The following is a 19,905-nucleotide window of genomic DNA, read 5'->3' on the forward strand; positions in this document are numbered from 1 at the left end:
GCAGGTCAGGCAGCATCCAAGGAACAGGAAAGCTTGAAGGGCTTATGCCCGAAAAGTCGAATTTCCTGTTCCTTGGATGCTGCCTGCCCTGCTGCGCTTTTCCAGCAACACATTTTCAGCTCTAATTCTAATACTAACCAACCACTAAACCTTTGGAGTTAAGAAATCAGGTTCAGTAGTTTTGAGGCTTTGTTACTTAATTGGTAAACCAGAAGCCTGGAATAATAATCCAGGGACAATAATATAAATCTGACCATTGCAGCTGAGGTATTTAATTCAGCTATTGTAAAATTTTCCCCATTGGCAGGGCCTGAACATCACCGGAAAAACCACCATTAATTTCCATTCACTGCTTTGTGAAATGCTGCATTGTGGCATGAGCACTCTCTGCGCTGTAGGTAGAGTGATAAAAGAGCAGTGTATTTACAAGTCAGGATGCTATGTGACTTGGAGGGGAGTGTGATGGTGCCTACTGTGTCTTTGTTCTTCTAGGTGATAGAGGTCACTGGTTTGGAAATTGCTGCCAAACAAGATTTGGCAAGTTAGTACAGTGCCTATTGTCGGTGGTACATAATGCACCAGCACACCAGTCTATAAGTACTGAGGGTAGTGGATCATGTGCTAATAAATTAGAAGGTTTTGTCTGGATAATGCTGAACATCTGAGTTCTTTTAGAACTGAACTCACCCAAGAAGTATTTCATCACACTTCTGATTTATGCCTTGTCATATATAAAGAAAGTCAGAAGCTAAACTATTACTCATAGTAGTGAAATGAAGGGCTTTTGCCCAAAACGTGGATTTCGCTGCTCGTTGGATGCTGCCTGAACTGCTGTGCTCTTCCAGCACCACTGATCCAGAATCGGGTTTCCAGCATCTGCAGTCATTGTTTTTACTTAATTACTCATAGTATACCTATCTTTAGGGCTACTTTGTAGCCACTGTGTCTATATAGCTGGTTAATCTACATTTGTCAAGGTGACTACCAGTGTGCTGACAGATGATTCAGCAATAGCAATCCCATCAAAATTCAAGTAATATTTGTTCGACTGTGTAATCATTGACATCTGGACTCCTGACCTTTTGATGTGGAAAAGTTATTAACAAAGTAATTGGTTGGGTTAATAATGCTGTGAGGAAGAGCAGTATTGTCCTGACTGAGGTAATTGACTTCCAATAAACACAACTGTTGCCCACAAGAAAAAGAGAAATTTCTGGAGAAACTCAGATCAAGCAGCTTCTGTGGAAAGGAAAGAGAGTTAGAGTTTTGCTCCAGTGACCCTTCAGAACAACTATCATCCTTTGGGCTAGGTATGAATCCAACCATTGTAACATTTTTCCTGATTATTATTGAGTTCAGTTGTACTAAGTTTCCTTGATGTCACAATCAGTCATGCTGCCTCGAAGCCAAGGATAATCACACTTCGACTTATCTCTGAATTCTATTTTGTGTCCATATTTGGACCAACGCTGTAATGAAGCTCAGGAGTAGGGTGATGCTGGTGGAATCCAAATTAAGCATCAGTGAACAGGTTATTGGTAAGTCAAAGCCATTTGATGCGATTGCAGTTCGTTTTATCATTTTGCTGATGGAGAAGGGTAGGTCAATAAAACTATCGTGGAGACAGTTTCAGATGCAGTCATGGATCAGTTTCCATTTGTGTTCTGCCAGCACTGAAACTTATCTCATAATCCTTCTGCATGTAAATTGGATGAGACACAAGATCTTACAACTGTGCATTGGTAAGAATCAAGCCATTTTGGTTGACCTCGCCACAGACCTTGTAGCTTTTTTTTCCTGATTGCTTTCCCATTTCTCAAATTGTTCTCAACCCTCACTTCCACATGAGCTGAATTTCTGCTCCCTTAGTCTTTCCAGCAGTATACTTGCTTTTTTCTCAACATTGCCTTGCCTTCATCCTCTTTCAACCCATGTTAACAAAATTTTCATCCCTATCTTTTATCAGCCATTCATGAATCTTCTCCTTGCGGCCTTCCTCTGCGAAGCTAAAGGTAGTCAATCCCCTTCAGCCCAAACCCCCTACACAACAGGTGCCATTTGCAATTAATCTTTCATCCTCTGCAACATTTTAGTAAATTATTGTTGCAGTTCCAGTATCATCCATCGTTTAGTCTGTGAGACTGCAATGAGCATTCCGACTATATTGTAACTAATATTTGATTATCGCTTTTTGTATTCAGTACCACTAAATATAAAGCCAATAATAATTTTCCATTAAAAAAAATCAAAGAACTGTGGATGCTGTAACTCAGAAACAAAAGCAGAAGTTGGATCAGCAGGTTTGGCAGCATCTGTGAGGAGAAATCAAATTTTGGGTCAGGTGACCCTTTTCTGTGCTTCCATTTTCATACCGTTTTTTGAAAGATTCAAATTGACCTAAACCTTCTATTCTTCAATTCCATTGAAAATCTTACAAATTATGGCACTTATTTTCTATTCTTTTCCCAAAGTATTCTGCTCACATTTATCTAATTTGAACCTTAATTACCATATACCTGTCAACTCCACTAGATGGTATATCACCTACATTCTTTCTCATAGTTTGCTATACCCTTTTAAATTTAAAGGAACAACTTCTTCAGTTCTAGTTCTCGAATTGCTGACTAAGTTGTTACTGAGTATTTTCTAGAGAAGAATGAGAAATGATCTCATTGAAATATTCCATTGATGAGGAGACTTTGCAGATTTATTGCTGAGAACTTTTTTTCCACTGACTGGGAAATCTGTAACAAGAGAGCAGTACTTTTGGGATAAGGGACCAATCACTCGATGAGGATAAATTACTTGATTTAAAGGATTATGACACTTTGGAATTTCCCATTGCAGAGGGTTGTGGATGTGCCACCACTGAATACAGAGGAATCTTGATTATCTGAAAGACATGGGCAGGAAGTGTTCATTTGGTTAATTGAATGCTGGATAATCGAAAGCTGGATAACACAGTTTTGTCAGGTATCGGGACCTTGCGATCTTGCCAGATAATCAAATGCCGGATAATCGAGGTTCCTCTGTATATTTAAAACTGTGTTAGACAGGGATTTAGTGTCTCCGGGAATTGAGGAATATAGGGAAAAGGCAGCAAGCGGAGTCGATGTCCAAGATCTGCTGTGGTCACATAAAATGGTGGAGACAACTTGACAGACTAAAGAGGAACCTCGATTATCCAAACGAGATGGTGGGCAGTATTTTTTTTGGATCATTGATTATTTGGTTAATTGATTCAATGCCTCCCCTCTGGACCTCAGTTTTCTGACATTGCCTTTTTCCTCGCTCTACCTGTCTTGATCCTTTCTCTGTCTCAGAGTTTGTTTCTGAGCAGAGACATATACATGTATGTAAGGTACCTGCAGCATTGCTGAAGCCACCCACATCCCACCTGCCGCCCCCATCAGTTAAATGGGATTGACACAGCTGTTGCTACTTTGCTCCCAGCTCAAGAGACTAGGCAGCTGCACACTGCGCGTGAGCCCCCACTCCCTGTCTGCCCCCCAACCCTGCCCAGCACCCCCGCCCCTTACCTGTCCAACCCTGCCCCCCCCCCGCCCAATCTGCCCCCACCTCGTCCTTCATTCCCCCACCCAGTCCCCCAATCTTGTCCAACTCCACACCTCATTTCATCCCCCAAGCCATGTAGCTGAACTGGACATCAACAGCAGGACTGCTGCTGCTGTTGGGGTGGGGGGGTGAGTCTCAAAATACAGCACGCACATGATGTACATGCATGCAGCCTCGTACACACACTTTTTTACTGCAACATTTTAACAAGTTCCACCTTTGCCCTCCGAACAATTTTGGAGAGATTATCTGAGGAAGAGGGGATTTAGGGTACACTGTATAGAACTCCAGGCAAGGTGTAGGGAGAGAGAGATGGCGAGTGGTCTGCCATTTAGAGACAGCGCCTGGGCACCCATCGATGTTCAGGGCAGCATTTCAGTAAGCTGAGTTCACTTTGAATCATTGTAAACAAAAGGCGCAATCAGTGTTAGAAACATCTCTTTGATGTAATGTTTCTATCAGGACCTTGAGATCATCTTCAGTTAATCCAAAATTCAGATAATTGATATTCAGATAATCGAGGTTCCTTTGTATATAGTCTTCCCCTGCTATTTTATAATTTGCATTGTCTTATAACTCCTAAATGTTCTAATGCTCACTTGATGCTTAAATTGATTTTAAATGTTTCTTGGATTTTAAAATAATTAGGCTGATTTTAAAAGATTGAAACACTTGCCCCAAATGTCTAACATCATCCTTTTGGAAAAAAAGGTAGAAATGGCCAGTCAAGTTTTATCAGTAAGATTGTGGTATGTTTTAATCAAATAGTCTAATAGGGGTTTATAAGCCTGATAACAACAGGGAAATGGCTGTTCTTGAAGCTGTTATACATGCTTTCAAACTTCTGTATCTTCTGACTAATGGAAGAGGGTATGACAGGTGTGAGGAGTATTTAATTATGTTCGCTACTTTCCTGAGGGAGCACGAAGTGTAGACTTCGTGGTAGGAAAGCTAATTTGTGTGATGGACTGGGTTGTGTTCACAACTTTCTGTAAATTCTTGTGATCTTGGGCAGAGCAGTTGCCACACCAATCTGTGATGCAACTGGATAGGATGCTATCAATGATCCATCTATAAAAACTGGTAAGTGTCATTGTGGACATGCTGTATTTCCCTCGCCTTCTGAGCAAGTAGAGGTGCTCATGCACTTTACTATTATCATGGAAGGACCAGGTAGAAGAATATTGGCCAAATACTGGCAAATGGGATTAGGTCAGATTGAGATGTCTGGTCAGTATAGTTGAGTTGGACCAAAGGGTTTGTTTTCGTGCACTGACTTTAAGACTTTCATGTAGTAACAGTAAATGGTGCAATATCTATACAAAATGCTTATTGTTAAATATCTGCGATCATTTACGGGCCTAAATCAGAAAGTTTCATCTTGAGTAATATTTTCTAATCCGTGCTTAATTCATTTTTTTTTAAACAATTTGTCTTGTGACTGTTCTTGATGTAGTCAGTAGATACCTCCAAAGAAACAAACAGAAATTCTATGATGGAGGAACCTAGCATCAACAAGGTACAGCTCAATTGTTAATAACCATCTCTGGCTGTAGTGTTCTCCCCAGGCTACACAGTTCTACTGCAATACAAGGTCAGCATTAAGTTCAACATAATTTGACTAATCACTCGTTGAGTCTGTATTTAAAAAAAAAATGATTTCAAATAAAGTTACAGGTTCAGTACCTGGGGAGACCACACATGAAATTAGTGGTCAAGGGCATAGTACCCACCATATCATGTATTTTGAAATATATACATTTTCTTATACATGATGTGCCAGTGAGTTGCATTAAACAGGTATGGGTTTTTCTTTTATCCTAAAAAATGCAGATTTTTACACTTGCATTTCTGTGATTTTTTAGTATCTGGTAAGGTTGTTATTTTTCATTGCAGTTTAAAATATGCTTCTCTGACATATTGAAAAAGCTAAAAATTATTTTGGCAACTGATGAAGAGCACGTTCCCTCATAGAGAACAGCCATACCAACTGACAGACAAAACAAGTTGAAGACTTATGCTCAAGATTGTCTTTAGTCAAAAAAAACTTCAATTTTTTTTAAGTAATGGTTCTTCGCCTTGCAACTGGTCAATTTTACATTTCACTGTTTATATCGGATATGGTTGATTTACATTCACTATGTTTAAATCTTGATTTAAAATCCCCACATAATGGAGACATTATCTTGAATCCATGCAAGTTAGGCTGTCCAAAATTATTCTGCCCTACTTTGCATGAAGTGAAGGATCTCCACATTAACTGCTGTAGCTTTCAACCCTCAAACTTGATCGCTATTGAACACTATTTGCATTACATTGATCTGTAGCTTGTGATACCCATATCTAATGAAATTCCATCAATTTCCAGTTTCAGTTGATCTAACTTCCATAATCCCTTTGGGAAAACAGTTCCACTCTTTTCACTCACTACTCTTGCTACAAAAAAAAGGAGTTTCTTTGATTTCAATCTTAAACAGCCTTGCTCTAATTTTGTTTGCATCCACCAGGTCTTTTTTTTTGGGGGGAGAGTAATCTACTCCATATCCATGCTTTTGTAATTTTAAAGATTTCAATTAAGCTAACACAAGTACAAATGATTCTCTTAACCTGAGGTACAGGATTAATCCCAGACGATGGAGAGTTTCACATTTTAGACTGTTTGAAAATGGATAAAAGATAAGACAGAAAAGTATAGGCCTGGGAAGCTTTGAGAAAAAAATTCAGTCATGTGCACAAATTTGGATTAGTCAAAAAATTTTCAGATTTTTTTCGTGGTAAATCATAGTTCAGAGTGTTGATTTTATTTTTGAATGGTATTATGGTTGATATTACATGAACTTCCACAAAACCTTCCAAGTGGAACAAAACAGGTTTGAGAACTACATTGAAACCTGGGTATAAAACCCAGTGGTTTAATAAATAGGAAATTGGTTGCAGTACTGGAAGAAGACATGCAGTGGGGCCTTCGTGGGCCATGATTATGGCCACTCATTTCCTTTTATTGATGTTTATTGATCTGGGCTTGAGCATGTAGGGCTCCATTTCAAACTTTGCAGGTTTAACCAAAATGGGTACTATTATGAACTCTGAGGAGGTTAGTTACAGATTTAAAGAGAGCTTAAATGATTTGGTAGATTTGCTGGACACATGGCAGTTAAGTTTAATACTGAGAAAAATGAAGTATTATATTTTGAAAGAATGAAGAAAGGAAATATAAAGTAAAAGATGCAATTCTAAAAGGGATATGAAGCAAAGGCATGCGGGTGTACATGTGCATAAGTTATTGGAGGTGGCAGGAACAGTTGTGAAAGTGGTTAATGTGACATGTAGATCTTGGGCTTTCAAAATAGAAACATAAGAGTATCAAAGCATTGAAGGATGTGATTAAAATGCATCAAATACTTCTTTGACCTCAACTTGAGCGTTGAGTCTGGACAGAGAATACAGGGAGAAACTGTTTGGTACTATGGCCCTTTTCAATGCATAAAGGTCTATCGCATGCAAACAGATGCTTCTGTCCAACTTGTCTATATCAGAAATAAATCTAGTCCCAATTGCCATTGGCTCCTATTCCCCGAAACCCTTTCTATTCATATACCCATCCCTTTAAATGATGTAATTGTATGAGCCTCCACCACTTCCTCAATCAACTTTTTTCATACAAGTACCATCTTCTGTGAAAAAGTTATCCCTGAGGTCCATTTTAAGCTCTCTCCCCTCACGTTAAACCTATGCCTTCTAGTTTTGGACTTCTTCATCCCAAGGAAAAAGATCTTGTCTATTTACCCAATCCATGCCTGTCATGATTTTATAAACCTCTAAGTTCATTCCCCACAGCTTCGGACACCTGTATGGAAAATAACCCCAGCCTGTTCAACCTCTTCCAATAGCGCAAATCGTCCAACTCTGGCAACATACTTGTAAATCTTTTTTGAACCCTTTCAAGTTTCACAACATACCCCTATGACAGGGAGACTAGCACTGCACGCATTATTCCAAAAGTGGCTTAACCAATGTCCTGTACAGCTGTAATATGACCTCCCAACTCTTGTGCTCAATGCTCTGACCAAAAAAAGGCAAGCATACCAAATGTCACCTTCACTATTCTATCTAACGGCAACTCCACTTTCATGGAATATGAACTTGCACTCCAGGATCTTTGTTCAGCAACACTTCCCAGGACCTGACCATTAAGTGGACAAATCCTGTCCTGATTTGCCTTTCAGAAATGCAGCACCTCACACTTATTTAATCCATCTGCTCCTCCTTGGTTTATTGGCTCATCTGATCAAGATCCTGCTGTACTCTGGATAACTTTTGCTGTCCACTACACCACCAAGGAAATAGATTAAAGATGATTGGCAAAAGAAAAAGCAATAATGGCATTAGGAAAAAGTTTGTTTTATGGACTGGTGTTTAACTTTAGGTGAGGGCATCTTTGACTAGGCCAGCATTTACTGCCCATCCCTAATTACCCAGAAGGCAGTTAAAATTAAGTCACATTGATGTGACTCCAGTCACACATCAAAGCCAGACCAGTAAGGTTGGCAGTTTCTTTCCCTGAAGGGTGTTAGTGAGAGAGATGAGTTTTTCTGACAATTGACAATGGATTCATGGTCATCTTTAGACTCGTGCTTCCAGAATTTTAATGAAATCAAATTACACGGTCTGGTTGGGTTGAACCCAGAATGTCACCTAAATCTCTGGGTTAACAGCCCAGTGATAATACCACTCAACAGTCTCCTCCCCTAAAGATTTAGAATGCTGTAATTGAGAGTGTGGTAGCAATTAATTCAATTATGACTCTCAAACTGAACTGGCCAACTTTGAGGGCTACAGGAAAAAGAGCAGAGAGTGAGACTAGCTAAATAACTTTTACAGAAAGGAGGTGGGCATTTTATAGTAAACATATTCTTTTGGCTGCAGCAGCAGTCAGAACTAGCTGTCACTGCATGTTTTTCAAGGGTAGTTTGAAGGAATAATAAATTCTTGTCTTGCTTGCAAGTCCTACATTTCATGGAAAAGCAGCATTTATTTGCACTGAGACTCTCTGCCACATTGTAGTAAATGCTGCCTTCACCTTACTCCAGTCTAACATTACAGTTTCCTCCAGTCGTCCTTTCTTCCCTAAACCATTCGACCCTTCTATAAATGCTTCCACTTATTCCAAAGGCAAAGCCTTCAGTCACCTGACCCTTGACCATCTCAAACTCTAACCCACGCTTCCCATTTTGTCTGTACCTTCTTTTTAAAAAAATCTCAGCACCTCATAATTATCTGTTCCCTCTGCTCAATGTCCATAAATTTCATCTACTTATCCATTTTTTCACCCTTCTCTGAAAAGCTTTGCAATATTAATTACAAGTGCTTTATAAAAGTTGAGGTCAAACTTACTTCATAACACAATATGCAGAGTTAGTCTCATTTGTTCTTCAGGTGAGAAATATGACTCAATTTGCAATTTATCAAGTTACCAACAAAATTTATTTTGCCCCAGAAAATAGGCAGCCTTTGATGTAGCAGTCACTTCCAGCTCAGGAGTCAACAGTAGTACTACCATCATGGTTGAAATGCAAACTAAAAGGATAAAATTGGTATTGCAAAAACCTGAAATCCAAAGTGGGGGTAAAATAACACTTATCCAGAATGCAAAATCGAATCCAGTGCGTCATTTTGGTTATACAGTATGCCTATCAATGTTACGACTGCACAACATAATTTTACTTCCAAAGTGGTTATCTCTCAGTAAAAATCTTCTCTTGTTGGTCTTGTCTAGCCATGCACCAGTTGATGAAGGTGAATGTCTGGGGAAAAATGTGTTGGAAAGCTTTTGCTATCCAGTTCTAATGTTGGATTATACTTTAGTACCATAAGGCAATAGGTGGAGCTATTACAGTACAGAATGTGGTTTTTTTCCAAAGGTGGAAGCTGATTCTGGTTACCCTGGTGGAAGGGCAAGGATTGTGCATAAAGAATCTGACATCATTACAGCATTTGCAATTAATAAAGTAAGTGAATACATAATTTCATCAAAAAGTGCCAGTTTAATCACTGTAAAAGTAAGTTCATGTGCTTTTTCAAATGAAAGCTAATAAATACTTTCTTTTTTAAAAAAAGGGATATTAATCCACTTTCAATTTAATAAAATTGGTACAGAGTCTACTTGTTTGTTTTTTTCTAATATTGGTGTCAAAATATGACTGGTCTGCTTTGCTACCTTTTTAGGCTAATCGGAACTGTGTTGCCATAGCCACAAGTCATGATATCCAGGAACTAGATGTGTCCGCAATCCTGGCTACCCAGATCTACACTTGGGTTGAAGATGAGTTTGAACTGGAATCAAAAGGGTGTGCTTTGGGAGCTATTTTGATTTTCTGCTGTGTAATTGAGAAGACCGTGCAATGTGAAATGCTCCTCAGATGATTATCCTAATTCATAAGCTCGCAGTAGAGTCCATTAGCCTTCAGTAGTTGTTTTATTCAAATTTGTAATTTTGTGTTATGTGTTCCCCTGTTAGACAGTTCTCAAGTAGTAATGCAAAATGTTGGTACTTTGGCATTCACAGCTTTTAAAATGAGAATCTAAATCATTATAAAATCTCAAAGGCTAATAAGTCTATACTAATGCTTAATCTCCATGATCAATTAAAATATTTTGTGGTTGGGGCAAAGTTATGCTTAGTTTGTGTACAGCCTTCCTCAAACCACATCTGGACATCAGTTTTCAGGTATTTCATCTGAAGGAGGGTGTGTTGAAATATTGGCATTGTGGATGGAAAATTACAATTTAGTTTAACTAGGATTGATTAGGGCTTCAGATGATCAGATTGCAAAACTTTTACTTCTATTCCCTTAACAGCTTTTCCAAATGATTATATAAAATGTTAAAAGGATTTGATATGGTAAATCACACTGTATGATACTATGTGCCAGTAAAGGAATACTGAACTATACCAGGTGCCATCTTTTGGATGAAAGGGTAGAACATCTGGTCACATTTGTAATATCCCATGGCATTACATAAAGAAAAACAGAAATTCTTGCTGAAGAAATTGCTGAAACTGTTTTGAGCACAAAAAAATTCATTTTATTTATGGATAAAAATTATGTTTGGAGCTCAGTCAGATGTGCTATACTAAGAAATGGAGAAACCTCAGTTTAAAACCATCTCCAACTTGCCAGAAAATAATTTGGTGTTTATGGTATCACTTGTTACCTCTTTTAAAATGAGGTGTTGAGCCAAGATAATGGAGTATGTGTTTGAACTGGAGTAGTTATTTTATCTTATTAATAAGCACCACATTGGTAAAATGAGCTAATTGGTTTATCTGGTAGGTTGCTGGCATGATTGAAAATGATTTGCAAACTCGTTGGTGTCGAGTTTGTCTTATGCATTAGTCCTACATACTTTGCTAGGATCATTAGCTATTTGTTGAATAAATGTGAATTTCTGGTTAATGAATAGTTTCTGTCTGGTAAAGTTGACTCTTTTTCTAATTCCTCATAGATCTGATGAGTTTCTGGTTGTTCATGCTCGAGATGATTTTGGTGATTTGCAGTGCAGCACACCTTATACTCCCACAGTTCCTGGCACACCAATAAATATGCCATGGCTGGGCAGCATGCAGACTGGCAGAGGGGCGTCTGTGGTGAGAACGAAGATTTTGTCTTTATTCCGTTCACCTTCTATTTATTAAGTCAACCATACATTTTAAACAAATACTGAGTTAACAAAGGGTATTGCTAATTGGTAAGAATGACTGCTGTTGACACCAAGGCAGAATTTCAACAAGAGATAAGCAGGAATTTCTTCAGCCAATGGGGGATTAATCTGTGGAACTCATTGCCACATAAGGCTGTGGAGCCAAGTCATTGAGTGTGTTTAAGACAGACAGGTGCTTGAATAGTTAAGAGAGCAAGAATTAGAGAAAAGGCAAAAGAATGGCGTTGAGAAAAATGTCAGCCATGATTGAATGGAGGAGCAGACTCAATAGCCTGAATGGCCTAATTCTGCTCCTGTACCTTACGGTTTTAAGTGTGGCATCAAGAAACCTGAGCAAAATTGCAGTTAGTGGGTATTGGGTGGAAAATAAAATGTCCAGAGTTATGCAAACATGCCAATGAAGAAATGAGGATGCAAAGATTAAGTAATTTGACTCTTTAAGCCTACTCTGCTATTTAACGAGGTCATGGCTGATCAAGATTGTTCCCTCAACTGCACTTTCCAGTGTACCTCGAATAACCTTTAACTCCCTTGTTTATCTAGAATCTATCCAACAATGTTTTCTCACACAGAGGGTGGTGCGTATCTGAAATGAGCTGCCAGAAGAAGTGGTGAAGGCCTGTACAATTGCAGCATTTTAAAAGGCATCTGGTTGGGCAAATGAATCAGAAAGGTTTATGAGCAAAATGTTGGCAAATGGGTCTAGATTAATTTAGGATATCTGGTCATCTCGAGTTGGATTGAACGGTCTGTTTCTATACAATGCAACTCTATTACTTCTAACTCCTCTTTAAAATTGTTCAATAACTGTGCCTTTTGTTATGTCTGGGGAGGAGAATTCCACGGACTAATAAACCTCCAAGAAAGAAAAACTCCTCTATCTTAAATAGGAGGCCTCTAATCCTCAAACAAGTTCCCAGATTCTGGTTTCTCCAAAGAAAACGGACTGTTCTTGTGGATATAGTCTGGAATTAGGACTACCCTCTGCTTATCTTGAAGAAATTGCTAGAGACTTTTATGAAATTGTGAGCATTTGCAAAAGCTATCAGAACCCTCCAGGGAAGCCATTATCAAGATACAATTAGTTCTTGGTAGCTCACCACAACCTGGCAACACATGCCATTTAACCTAATGGCTGAGGCAGTTGAAGGTAATTGAACAACTAAAAGACAATGAATGAATTGGACCTCATAAAGCATGATCAGACAGATTGGGGGAGCAACGATTTTAAGCATTGCACAGAGCTTATGAGAAACCATTTTGTGCAGAACTCTCAAGGGAGAATACTGAGTGATACCATCAAAGAGAGGGCTCTTAGTCAAATGGAGTAAAAGGAAATAGACTATAGTTCTGTTGAAAGTGTCCAGTCAATCTGCAAGTGCCTTAACCATAGAACTAGTGTGGAACCTTCCTTGTCTCTCTCAGCCTACTAAATCTATGTACAGGCAAATACTAACTATTCAATGATGGAAGCAGTTGCAGCTGCTGAATCTGATATTAACCCCTTCACTTTGGAAGCAGAAATCTTTCAGTAAGCCAGGCCTGAAGCAATTTTAGACACTGAACTTTCTTTCATCATGCTTACAAAGACTAACAGAGGACAATTAAAAAAAAAAGTGAGGAGATTAAATATGAGGGTAGTTTTTCAAATAATATAAAAAAAGACTAAGAGTTTCTTACACATAAAGGGCACAAGTGGACATTGGGCTGTTGGAAACTGATGCTGGAGAGATAGTAATGGGGGACAAGTAAATGGCTGAGAAACTACATTACTTCACATCAGTCTTCACAGCAGAAGACACGAGTAATATCCCAAAAATTCGACAGTGAGGGGGCAGAGCTGAGTATGGTAGCCATTGCCAAGTAGAAGGTGCTAGAAAAACTGAATGACCTGAAGGTGAAAAATCACCTGGATCAGATGGACTACACCCCAGAATTCTAAGTGAGATAACTAAAGAGATAGTGAAGGCATTAGTGGTGATCTTTCAGGAATTGCTAGAATCAGGGAGGGTCCCAGAGGACTAGAAAATCACGAACATGACACCCCTGTTTATAAAGGAAGTATGGCAAAAAATGGAAAATTTATAGACCAACTCGTCTAACCACTGTCATGGGTAAGATCCTTGAATTTGTTGTGAAGTGAATGGTAAATTAGGACAAAGTCAGCATGGTTTCATCAAGAGGAGGTCATGCCTGACAAATCTGCTAGAAGTCTTTTGAGGAAGTAATGAGCAGGTTAGACTAAGGAGAGTCAATGGATGTTATCTACCTGGACTTCAAGAAGATCTTTGACAAGATGCTGTGTTGGAGGGTACTGAGTAAGATAAAGGCCCATGGTGTTAGAGGCAAGGTGCTAGCTTAGATAGAAGCTTGACAGTCTGGCAGAAAACAGAGTGGGGATAAAAGGGACCTTGTTAGTATGGTAGTCAGCGACAAGTTGTGTTCAGCAAGGCTCAGTGTTGGGAATGTAACTTCTCACTTTATACACTAATGATCTTGATGAAGGAACTGAGGGTTGGCTAAGTTTGCCAGATAGGTCAAGGGACAGGTAGCATTGAGGATGCATGGAGACTGCAGGAAGATTTGGACGGGTTAGGAGAGTGGGCAGAGAAGTAGCAGATGGAAGCACAATGGGGGAAGTGAGGCCATGCACTTTCTTAGGAAGAATAGAGGTGTGGACAGTTTTCTAAAGGGGGAGAAAATTCAGAAGTCTGAAATGCAAAGAGACTTGGGAGTTCTAGTCTAGTATTCTCTCAAGGTAAACTTGTAGGTTGAGTCAGTAGTTATAAAGGCAAATGCAATAGTGGCATTTATTTTGAGAGGATTTGAAAACAAAAGCAGTGATGTACTTCTGAGGTTCTATAAGCCTCTGGTCAGATCACATTTGGAGTATTGTGTGCAATTTTGGGCCCCATATCTCAGGAAGGATGTACTGTCCCTGGAGTGTGTTCAGAGGAGGTTCATGAGAATGGCCCCAGGAATGAAAAGCTTAACATATGAGTAATGTTTGAGGACTCTGGGTCTATACTGGATAGATCCCCTCTCATCCTTATATACTCTAATTGTAACATACAGAATACTGAACAGCCTGGACAGTGCAGACGTTGGAAAGATATTTCCATTGGTAGAAGAGACTAGGATTCGATGGCACAACCTAAAGAGTAAAGGGAAGACCTTTTTGAACGGAGATAAGGAGAAATTTCCTCAGCCAGAGAGTGGTAAATCTATGGAATTCATTGCCACAGAAGACTGTGGAGGCCAGGTCATTGAGTATATTTAAGACTGAGACAGGTTCATGAGTATCATGAGGATCAAGGGTTGTGGGGAAAATGCAGGAGAATGGGGATGAGGAACTTAGCAGCTGTGATTGAATAGCAGACCAGACTCAATGGACTGAATACCCTAATTTCTGCTCCTATGTCTTATGATCTTTTTATTGATACCTGTTTCTTATATATTTTTAGCCATAACTTTGTCATTTTACTTGAATTATGAAGTTGCTTTTACAATAATCTGACCTTAAAGATTCGCTGCTCAATTTTTATAAGATTGAAACACCAGAAATTGAAAAGGTAGTTTATAACAAAATAAATAATTTGAATTTTTGGACCGCCTGCGATAATAAAATCATTATTCTAAACTCCAGTGGATCCAACCCAACCTATCTAACCTTTTAATAGAACATAACCCCTTTATGCCCAGAATCAGTTGCGTGAACCTTCTCGGACCTGTTTCAAATGTTTCCTTAAGTAAGGAGACCAAAACTGTACACAGTACTCCAAATGCGGTCCTACCAGAGTCCCGTACACTGTCAAAAAGCTTCTCTGTATTAACATTACTTAATTTAATTGGCGCCCTCCAGTCTCAATTTAAACATATTTGGTAATACCCAGGAGTATGCATAGAAGCTGTGAAACCTCAGAACCAAATTGAAATAGTGATGTTTTTCTCTTCTGTTTTCATGTTTTGGAGTTTGTCAAGCTTTTGGCAAACCAAGTAATTTGTTTTAAAATGTTGAAGATCAGATTTATATTTTATGTGCATGCAGATTTTTAAATAATTGGAGATGTGCATCTGCAGTGAGAATTTGTCAGATGATTGTCAGCAGACACTTTTAAATGCATTTGACAGAAGAATGCTTTGTTTACCACAGCAGTCAGTTATGTCAACTTTGTGCATGTAAAATAAGTTGGTGCTAAGATAGGTGGATCCTGCTGGCTTCCCACATGTTCAGGATGTTACTGACTGTATGTGTCAACTGAAGTATGTTTATCAACTAAACAGTGCCTCCATAGCATCGTGAAGCTGTGTATAACCCCAAAGATGTTTATACAACTGTACTTAAGATTTCTGGGCAGCTGCCATGCTGTATTCATCCTGCAGCAATCCACCCTTCCCAATGTCTCTGCATCCTGAAACAGACTTTTCAGCTAGCTTCTCAGAAACTAGGCTTACCTGTTTCAAGATGCGAAACTCCAACAAAGTTGTTGACAATGTGTCTAATTTAAAAAGTATTAAACTGCTCTGACCATAGCAAGCAATTCAAGCAAACCTGCCACCAATTTCTGGCAAGTAATAGTATTTACCAGTTGTATCAGCAACATCCCACATCCTGAAAAATCATTAAAAGTTTAATTACCTGCTATGAAAAACTGTTCTAGTTAAATCCTTTTGGGTGTAGGTACTCTGCAGTTAGGGTGGACAAGAGTTGAACAACTCATTGCTGAGTTGGAGGTTGTGATATGAGAATAGATGCTGAGATGTTTCAGAACAAGCTCAGTGAGTGGCCAAATGCATGGTAGATGCATTACATTGTGAAAAAAAATGAGGGGAACCAATTCAGGAGCGAAAAACAGGAAGGTGAATTATTATCTCAATGGATGGAAAGAAATTAAGGGAGTGAAATGTGTAGTGAGCTCTAGGTGTCCTGGTACACCAGTCACAGAAGAAATGCATGCAGATGCAGTAGGTGGTTAAGAAGGCAACTGATATGTTGACTTTCATAAAGAGATGATTTAAGTATAGGAATAAGGATGTCTTGCTGCAAATATACTTGATGAGATCATATCCGAAGTATTGTGTTCCGTTTTGGTCAGTTATCTGAGGAAAGTGCTCTTGCAGTGGAGGGAGTACAGCGAGGTTTGCCAGACTGGTTCCTGGGGTGGTAAGATCCTCATATGAGGAGGCGTTGAGTTGGTTAGGATTATATTCACTGGAATTTGGAAGAATGAGAAGGGATCTCCCTGAAACCTATGATATTCTAGATTTGGAGATGCCAGTGTTGGACTGGGGTGTACAAAGTTAAAAATCACACAACACCAGGTTAGAGTCCAACAGGTTTAATTGAAAGCACACGAGCTTTAGGAGCAACGCTCCTTCATCAGGTGATAGTGGAGGGCTCAATCTTAACACAGAATTTATACCAAAAATTTGCAGTGTGATGTAACTGAAATTATACATTGAAAAATCGATTGTCTGTTAAGTCTTTCATTTATTAGAATACTGATGGTTTCACTTCTTTCATGTGTAAATCACAAAACCTTCTTTTTAAAAAGTTGCATTCTCGGGTTAGTTGTTAACGATGCTGATAGCTAGGCAGTATGTTGAAGGGCTTTTGCCCAAAACATCGATTTCACTGCTCCTTGGATGCTGCCTGAACTGCTGTGCTCTTCCAGCACCACTAATCCAGAATCTGGTTTCCAGCATCTGCAGTTATTGTTTTTACCTAATATGTTAAAGGTGTTGGCCCCCTGTGTTCGCTGTCTATGCCATGATGTTTAGATTCAATCTAAACATCATGGCATAGTCAGCGAACACCGGGGGCCAACACATTATCTAACTATCACCGTTGTTAACAGCTAACCCGAGAATGCAACCTTTTTTTTTAAAAAGGTTTTGTGATTTACACATGGAAGAAGTGAAACTATCACTGTATTCTAACAGATGAAAGGCTTAACAGACAATCAATTTTTCAATGTATGATTTCAGTTACATCACACTGTAAATTTTTGCTTTAAATTGTGTGTTAGGATTGAGCCCTCCACTATCACCTGATGAATGAGCGCCGCTCCGAAAGCTAGTGTGCTTCCAATTAAACCTGTTGGACTATAACCTGGTGTTGTGTGATTTTTAACTATGATATTCTAGATGGGCTAGATAGCAGGAAGGATGTTTCCAATGACGGGAGAGTCCAAAACTGGGGATCACAGTCTAAGGATATGGGATATACTAAGTTGAACAGAACAGCAACATTTCACTGAAGTTGCATTGATGCTGTTACCCAGCACAGTCATGAAATCTATGCATGATAACCCAGCAGCTTGGCAAACTAGCAAACTAACCAACTACCTCATCCACAACATGAACTGCAAATCTTTGCAAAAACCTTAAATATGGGTTAAACCACTTGGGCCTGAGATGAGAAGATTTTTCACCTGGAGAGTGGTGGGCCTGTGGTATTTGCTTCCTCAGAAAGCTTTCAAGGCTAAAATATTATGATTTCAAGGAGGAATTGAGCATAGCACTTGGGGCTAAACAGATCAAGAGATATCCGGGAAACATAGGAACAGGCAATGAAATTGGATGTTCAGACATAATCATAACGAATGGCGAAAAAGGCTGAGGGAGTGAAATGTCCAGCAAATTTTCCATGTTCTATGCAGTACAACAATGAAATACTATTTTACTCACTCTTGATAAACGTGATTCATTTATTTTAGGTTGTTTTGTTCCAAAACTCTATAAGCCAGCCAATTTTACTTTAAAATGGCCTGTATAGTGCCAAAAGAATACTAAGATACAATTCTGAGAATGAAAATGTTGTGTTGCATCAAATGCATAACTGAGCACAACTTTTTCTGTGAATTGGCTCTGCAACGTTCATGCACTTACCCAGATTAGAGTCATAGAGATGTACACATGGAAACTGACCCTTTGGTCCAACCTGTCCATGCCGACCAGATATCCCAACCCAATCTAGTCCCACCTGCCAGCACCTGGCCCATATCCCTCCAAACCCTTCCTATTTAAATACCCATCCAAATGCCTCTTAAATATTGCAATTGTATCGGCCTCCACCACTTCCTCTGGCAGCTTATTCCATACATGTACCACCCCCTGTATGAAAAAGTTGCCTCTTAGGTCTCTTTTATATCTTTTCCCTCTCACCCTAAACCTATGCCCTCTAGTTCTGGCCTCCCCTCATAATTTTGTAAACTTCTATAAGGTCATCACTCAGCCTCCGACGCACCAGGGAAAACAGCCCCAGTCTGTTCAGCCTCTCCCTGTAGCTCAACCAGAAATAATGATCTCATGTTGTGTAACTTATTCTTAACATAATAAAATGTTAAGGGGGGCTGCCTATAGTATAGAAAATTTTGCTTAAACTGAAAAATAAAGAGAAATAGAATCTAATGTAGGGACTGTTGGTACAAGTCATATTGTTTTCCCGATTTGCAGACATTTTGAGTTGTGTGTCAAAGTTTAGTATCTTTAATGTGCTTGTATTTGGTGTGCATCAAAAGGTTTAGAAATGTCACTACATTTGTTTTCCATTTAATAATGTAAACTGTTCACTTTGGCAGATGATCAAGAGGAATATGAACAATGCCAGAAGAATGGCTTCACATCCAACCCTACCTTATTGTATGTATACTTGAATATTTGTTAGAAACTATGTTTGCTATGACCTGAAATTAGAGAGGTGCACTGCTTGCTTTTCTAGAACAACTCCACTGGTCACAATAAATTTTAAATTTAACCAGGTTGGTGATCTAGCCACTTACTTCAGTCTCCAGCTGAGAGAGGTTCAACATAAATAACTAGTCGAATTCAGTAAATTACTCATTAGGTTAACAACAAATAGCTGTTTTATGAAAACAAACTTCCTCAAAGTTTATTAACCAATAGTTGGAATATGGAAATAGCCATTTTATCTTGCCACTGTTAATTTCATAATTTTTCTGTGGATTGCAATGTCGTAACAGAGAGAACCTTGTAGATTCCTAATGAATTCATTGTTAGGATATGTCCTGTTTGTCAAATAACCCAAATAATAACTCGAAGAAACAATATCAAATGAAAGATGTCCTAAAATTTATCAGTTCCTGTGACTCCACAGAAAATTGTATGGATCCAGTAATCATTCTGGTTAGAAAAATGTTTGCCACTGAGAAGTTGGGATTAAGGTCTATAAGAGTAGTAATCTTATGAAAGCAATGCTTCTGTGCCACATTTAGTCATCTTGGGTTTAAACATAAATACATACTACCATCTTCCTTCTAAGCACAAGTAATGGAGCTGCTGCAAACAGCTGAACTTTTCAGATTATATTCTGCCTGATGAATCCAATCTAATTTGAGCATTTCTTAAATATGAATGCATTTAAAATTCTGTAACACTGCGCAGCTGCTGATATTATCAAACCTACCTGCATAAATGTTAGTCAGGTAATTGTTAGATGCACTGGTGTGGTCTGGATATTTTGGTGCTGCAACTGACGGCTTTGTTAGCTTTGTAGTCGCATTCCATACCTTTTGCATCAACGCCTGTCTATGAATTTATTGATTGTTTCACTAATCTGTTGTTGCTGCAACATGAACTTCAGCC

General features: G+C 38.9%; 1 protein-coding gene across 7 annotated transcripts in view; it reads left to right on the forward strand.

Annotated features, from left to right (window-relative positions):
• Nucleotides 1-19,905, forward strand: part of dmxl1 (Dmx-like 1) — a 223,220-nt gene that overhangs the window by 176,921 nt on the left and 26,394 nt on the right. For 5 of the 7 annotated variants that reach the window (XM_060837582.1, XM_060837615.1, XM_060837599.1 and 2 more), the window contains 5 exons: nucleotides 5,033-5,095; nucleotides 9,498-9,584; nucleotides 9,802-9,923; nucleotides 11,083-11,224; nucleotides 18,882-18,942. In XM_060837582.1, the coding sequence (XP_060693565.1) occupies nucleotides 5,033-5,095; nucleotides 9,498-9,584; nucleotides 9,802-9,923; nucleotides 11,083-11,224; nucleotides 18,882-18,942 (475 nt within the window). The remainder of the gene's footprint in view (nucleotides 1-5,032; nucleotides 5,096-9,497; nucleotides 9,585-9,801; nucleotides 9,924-11,082; nucleotides 11,225-18,881; nucleotides 18,943-19,905) is intronic. The other 2 variants (XM_060837607.1, XM_060837632.1) reach the window with 1 other exon arrangement.

The sequence above is a fragment of the Hemiscyllium ocellatum genome, chromosome 2 (genome assembly GCF_020745735.1).
Source record: "Hemiscyllium ocellatum isolate sHemOce1 chromosome 2, sHemOce1.pat.X.cur, whole genome shotgun sequence".
Classification (NCBI taxonomy): Eukaryota; Metazoa; Chordata; class Chondrichthyes; order Orectolobiformes; family Hemiscylliidae; genus Hemiscyllium; species Hemiscyllium ocellatum.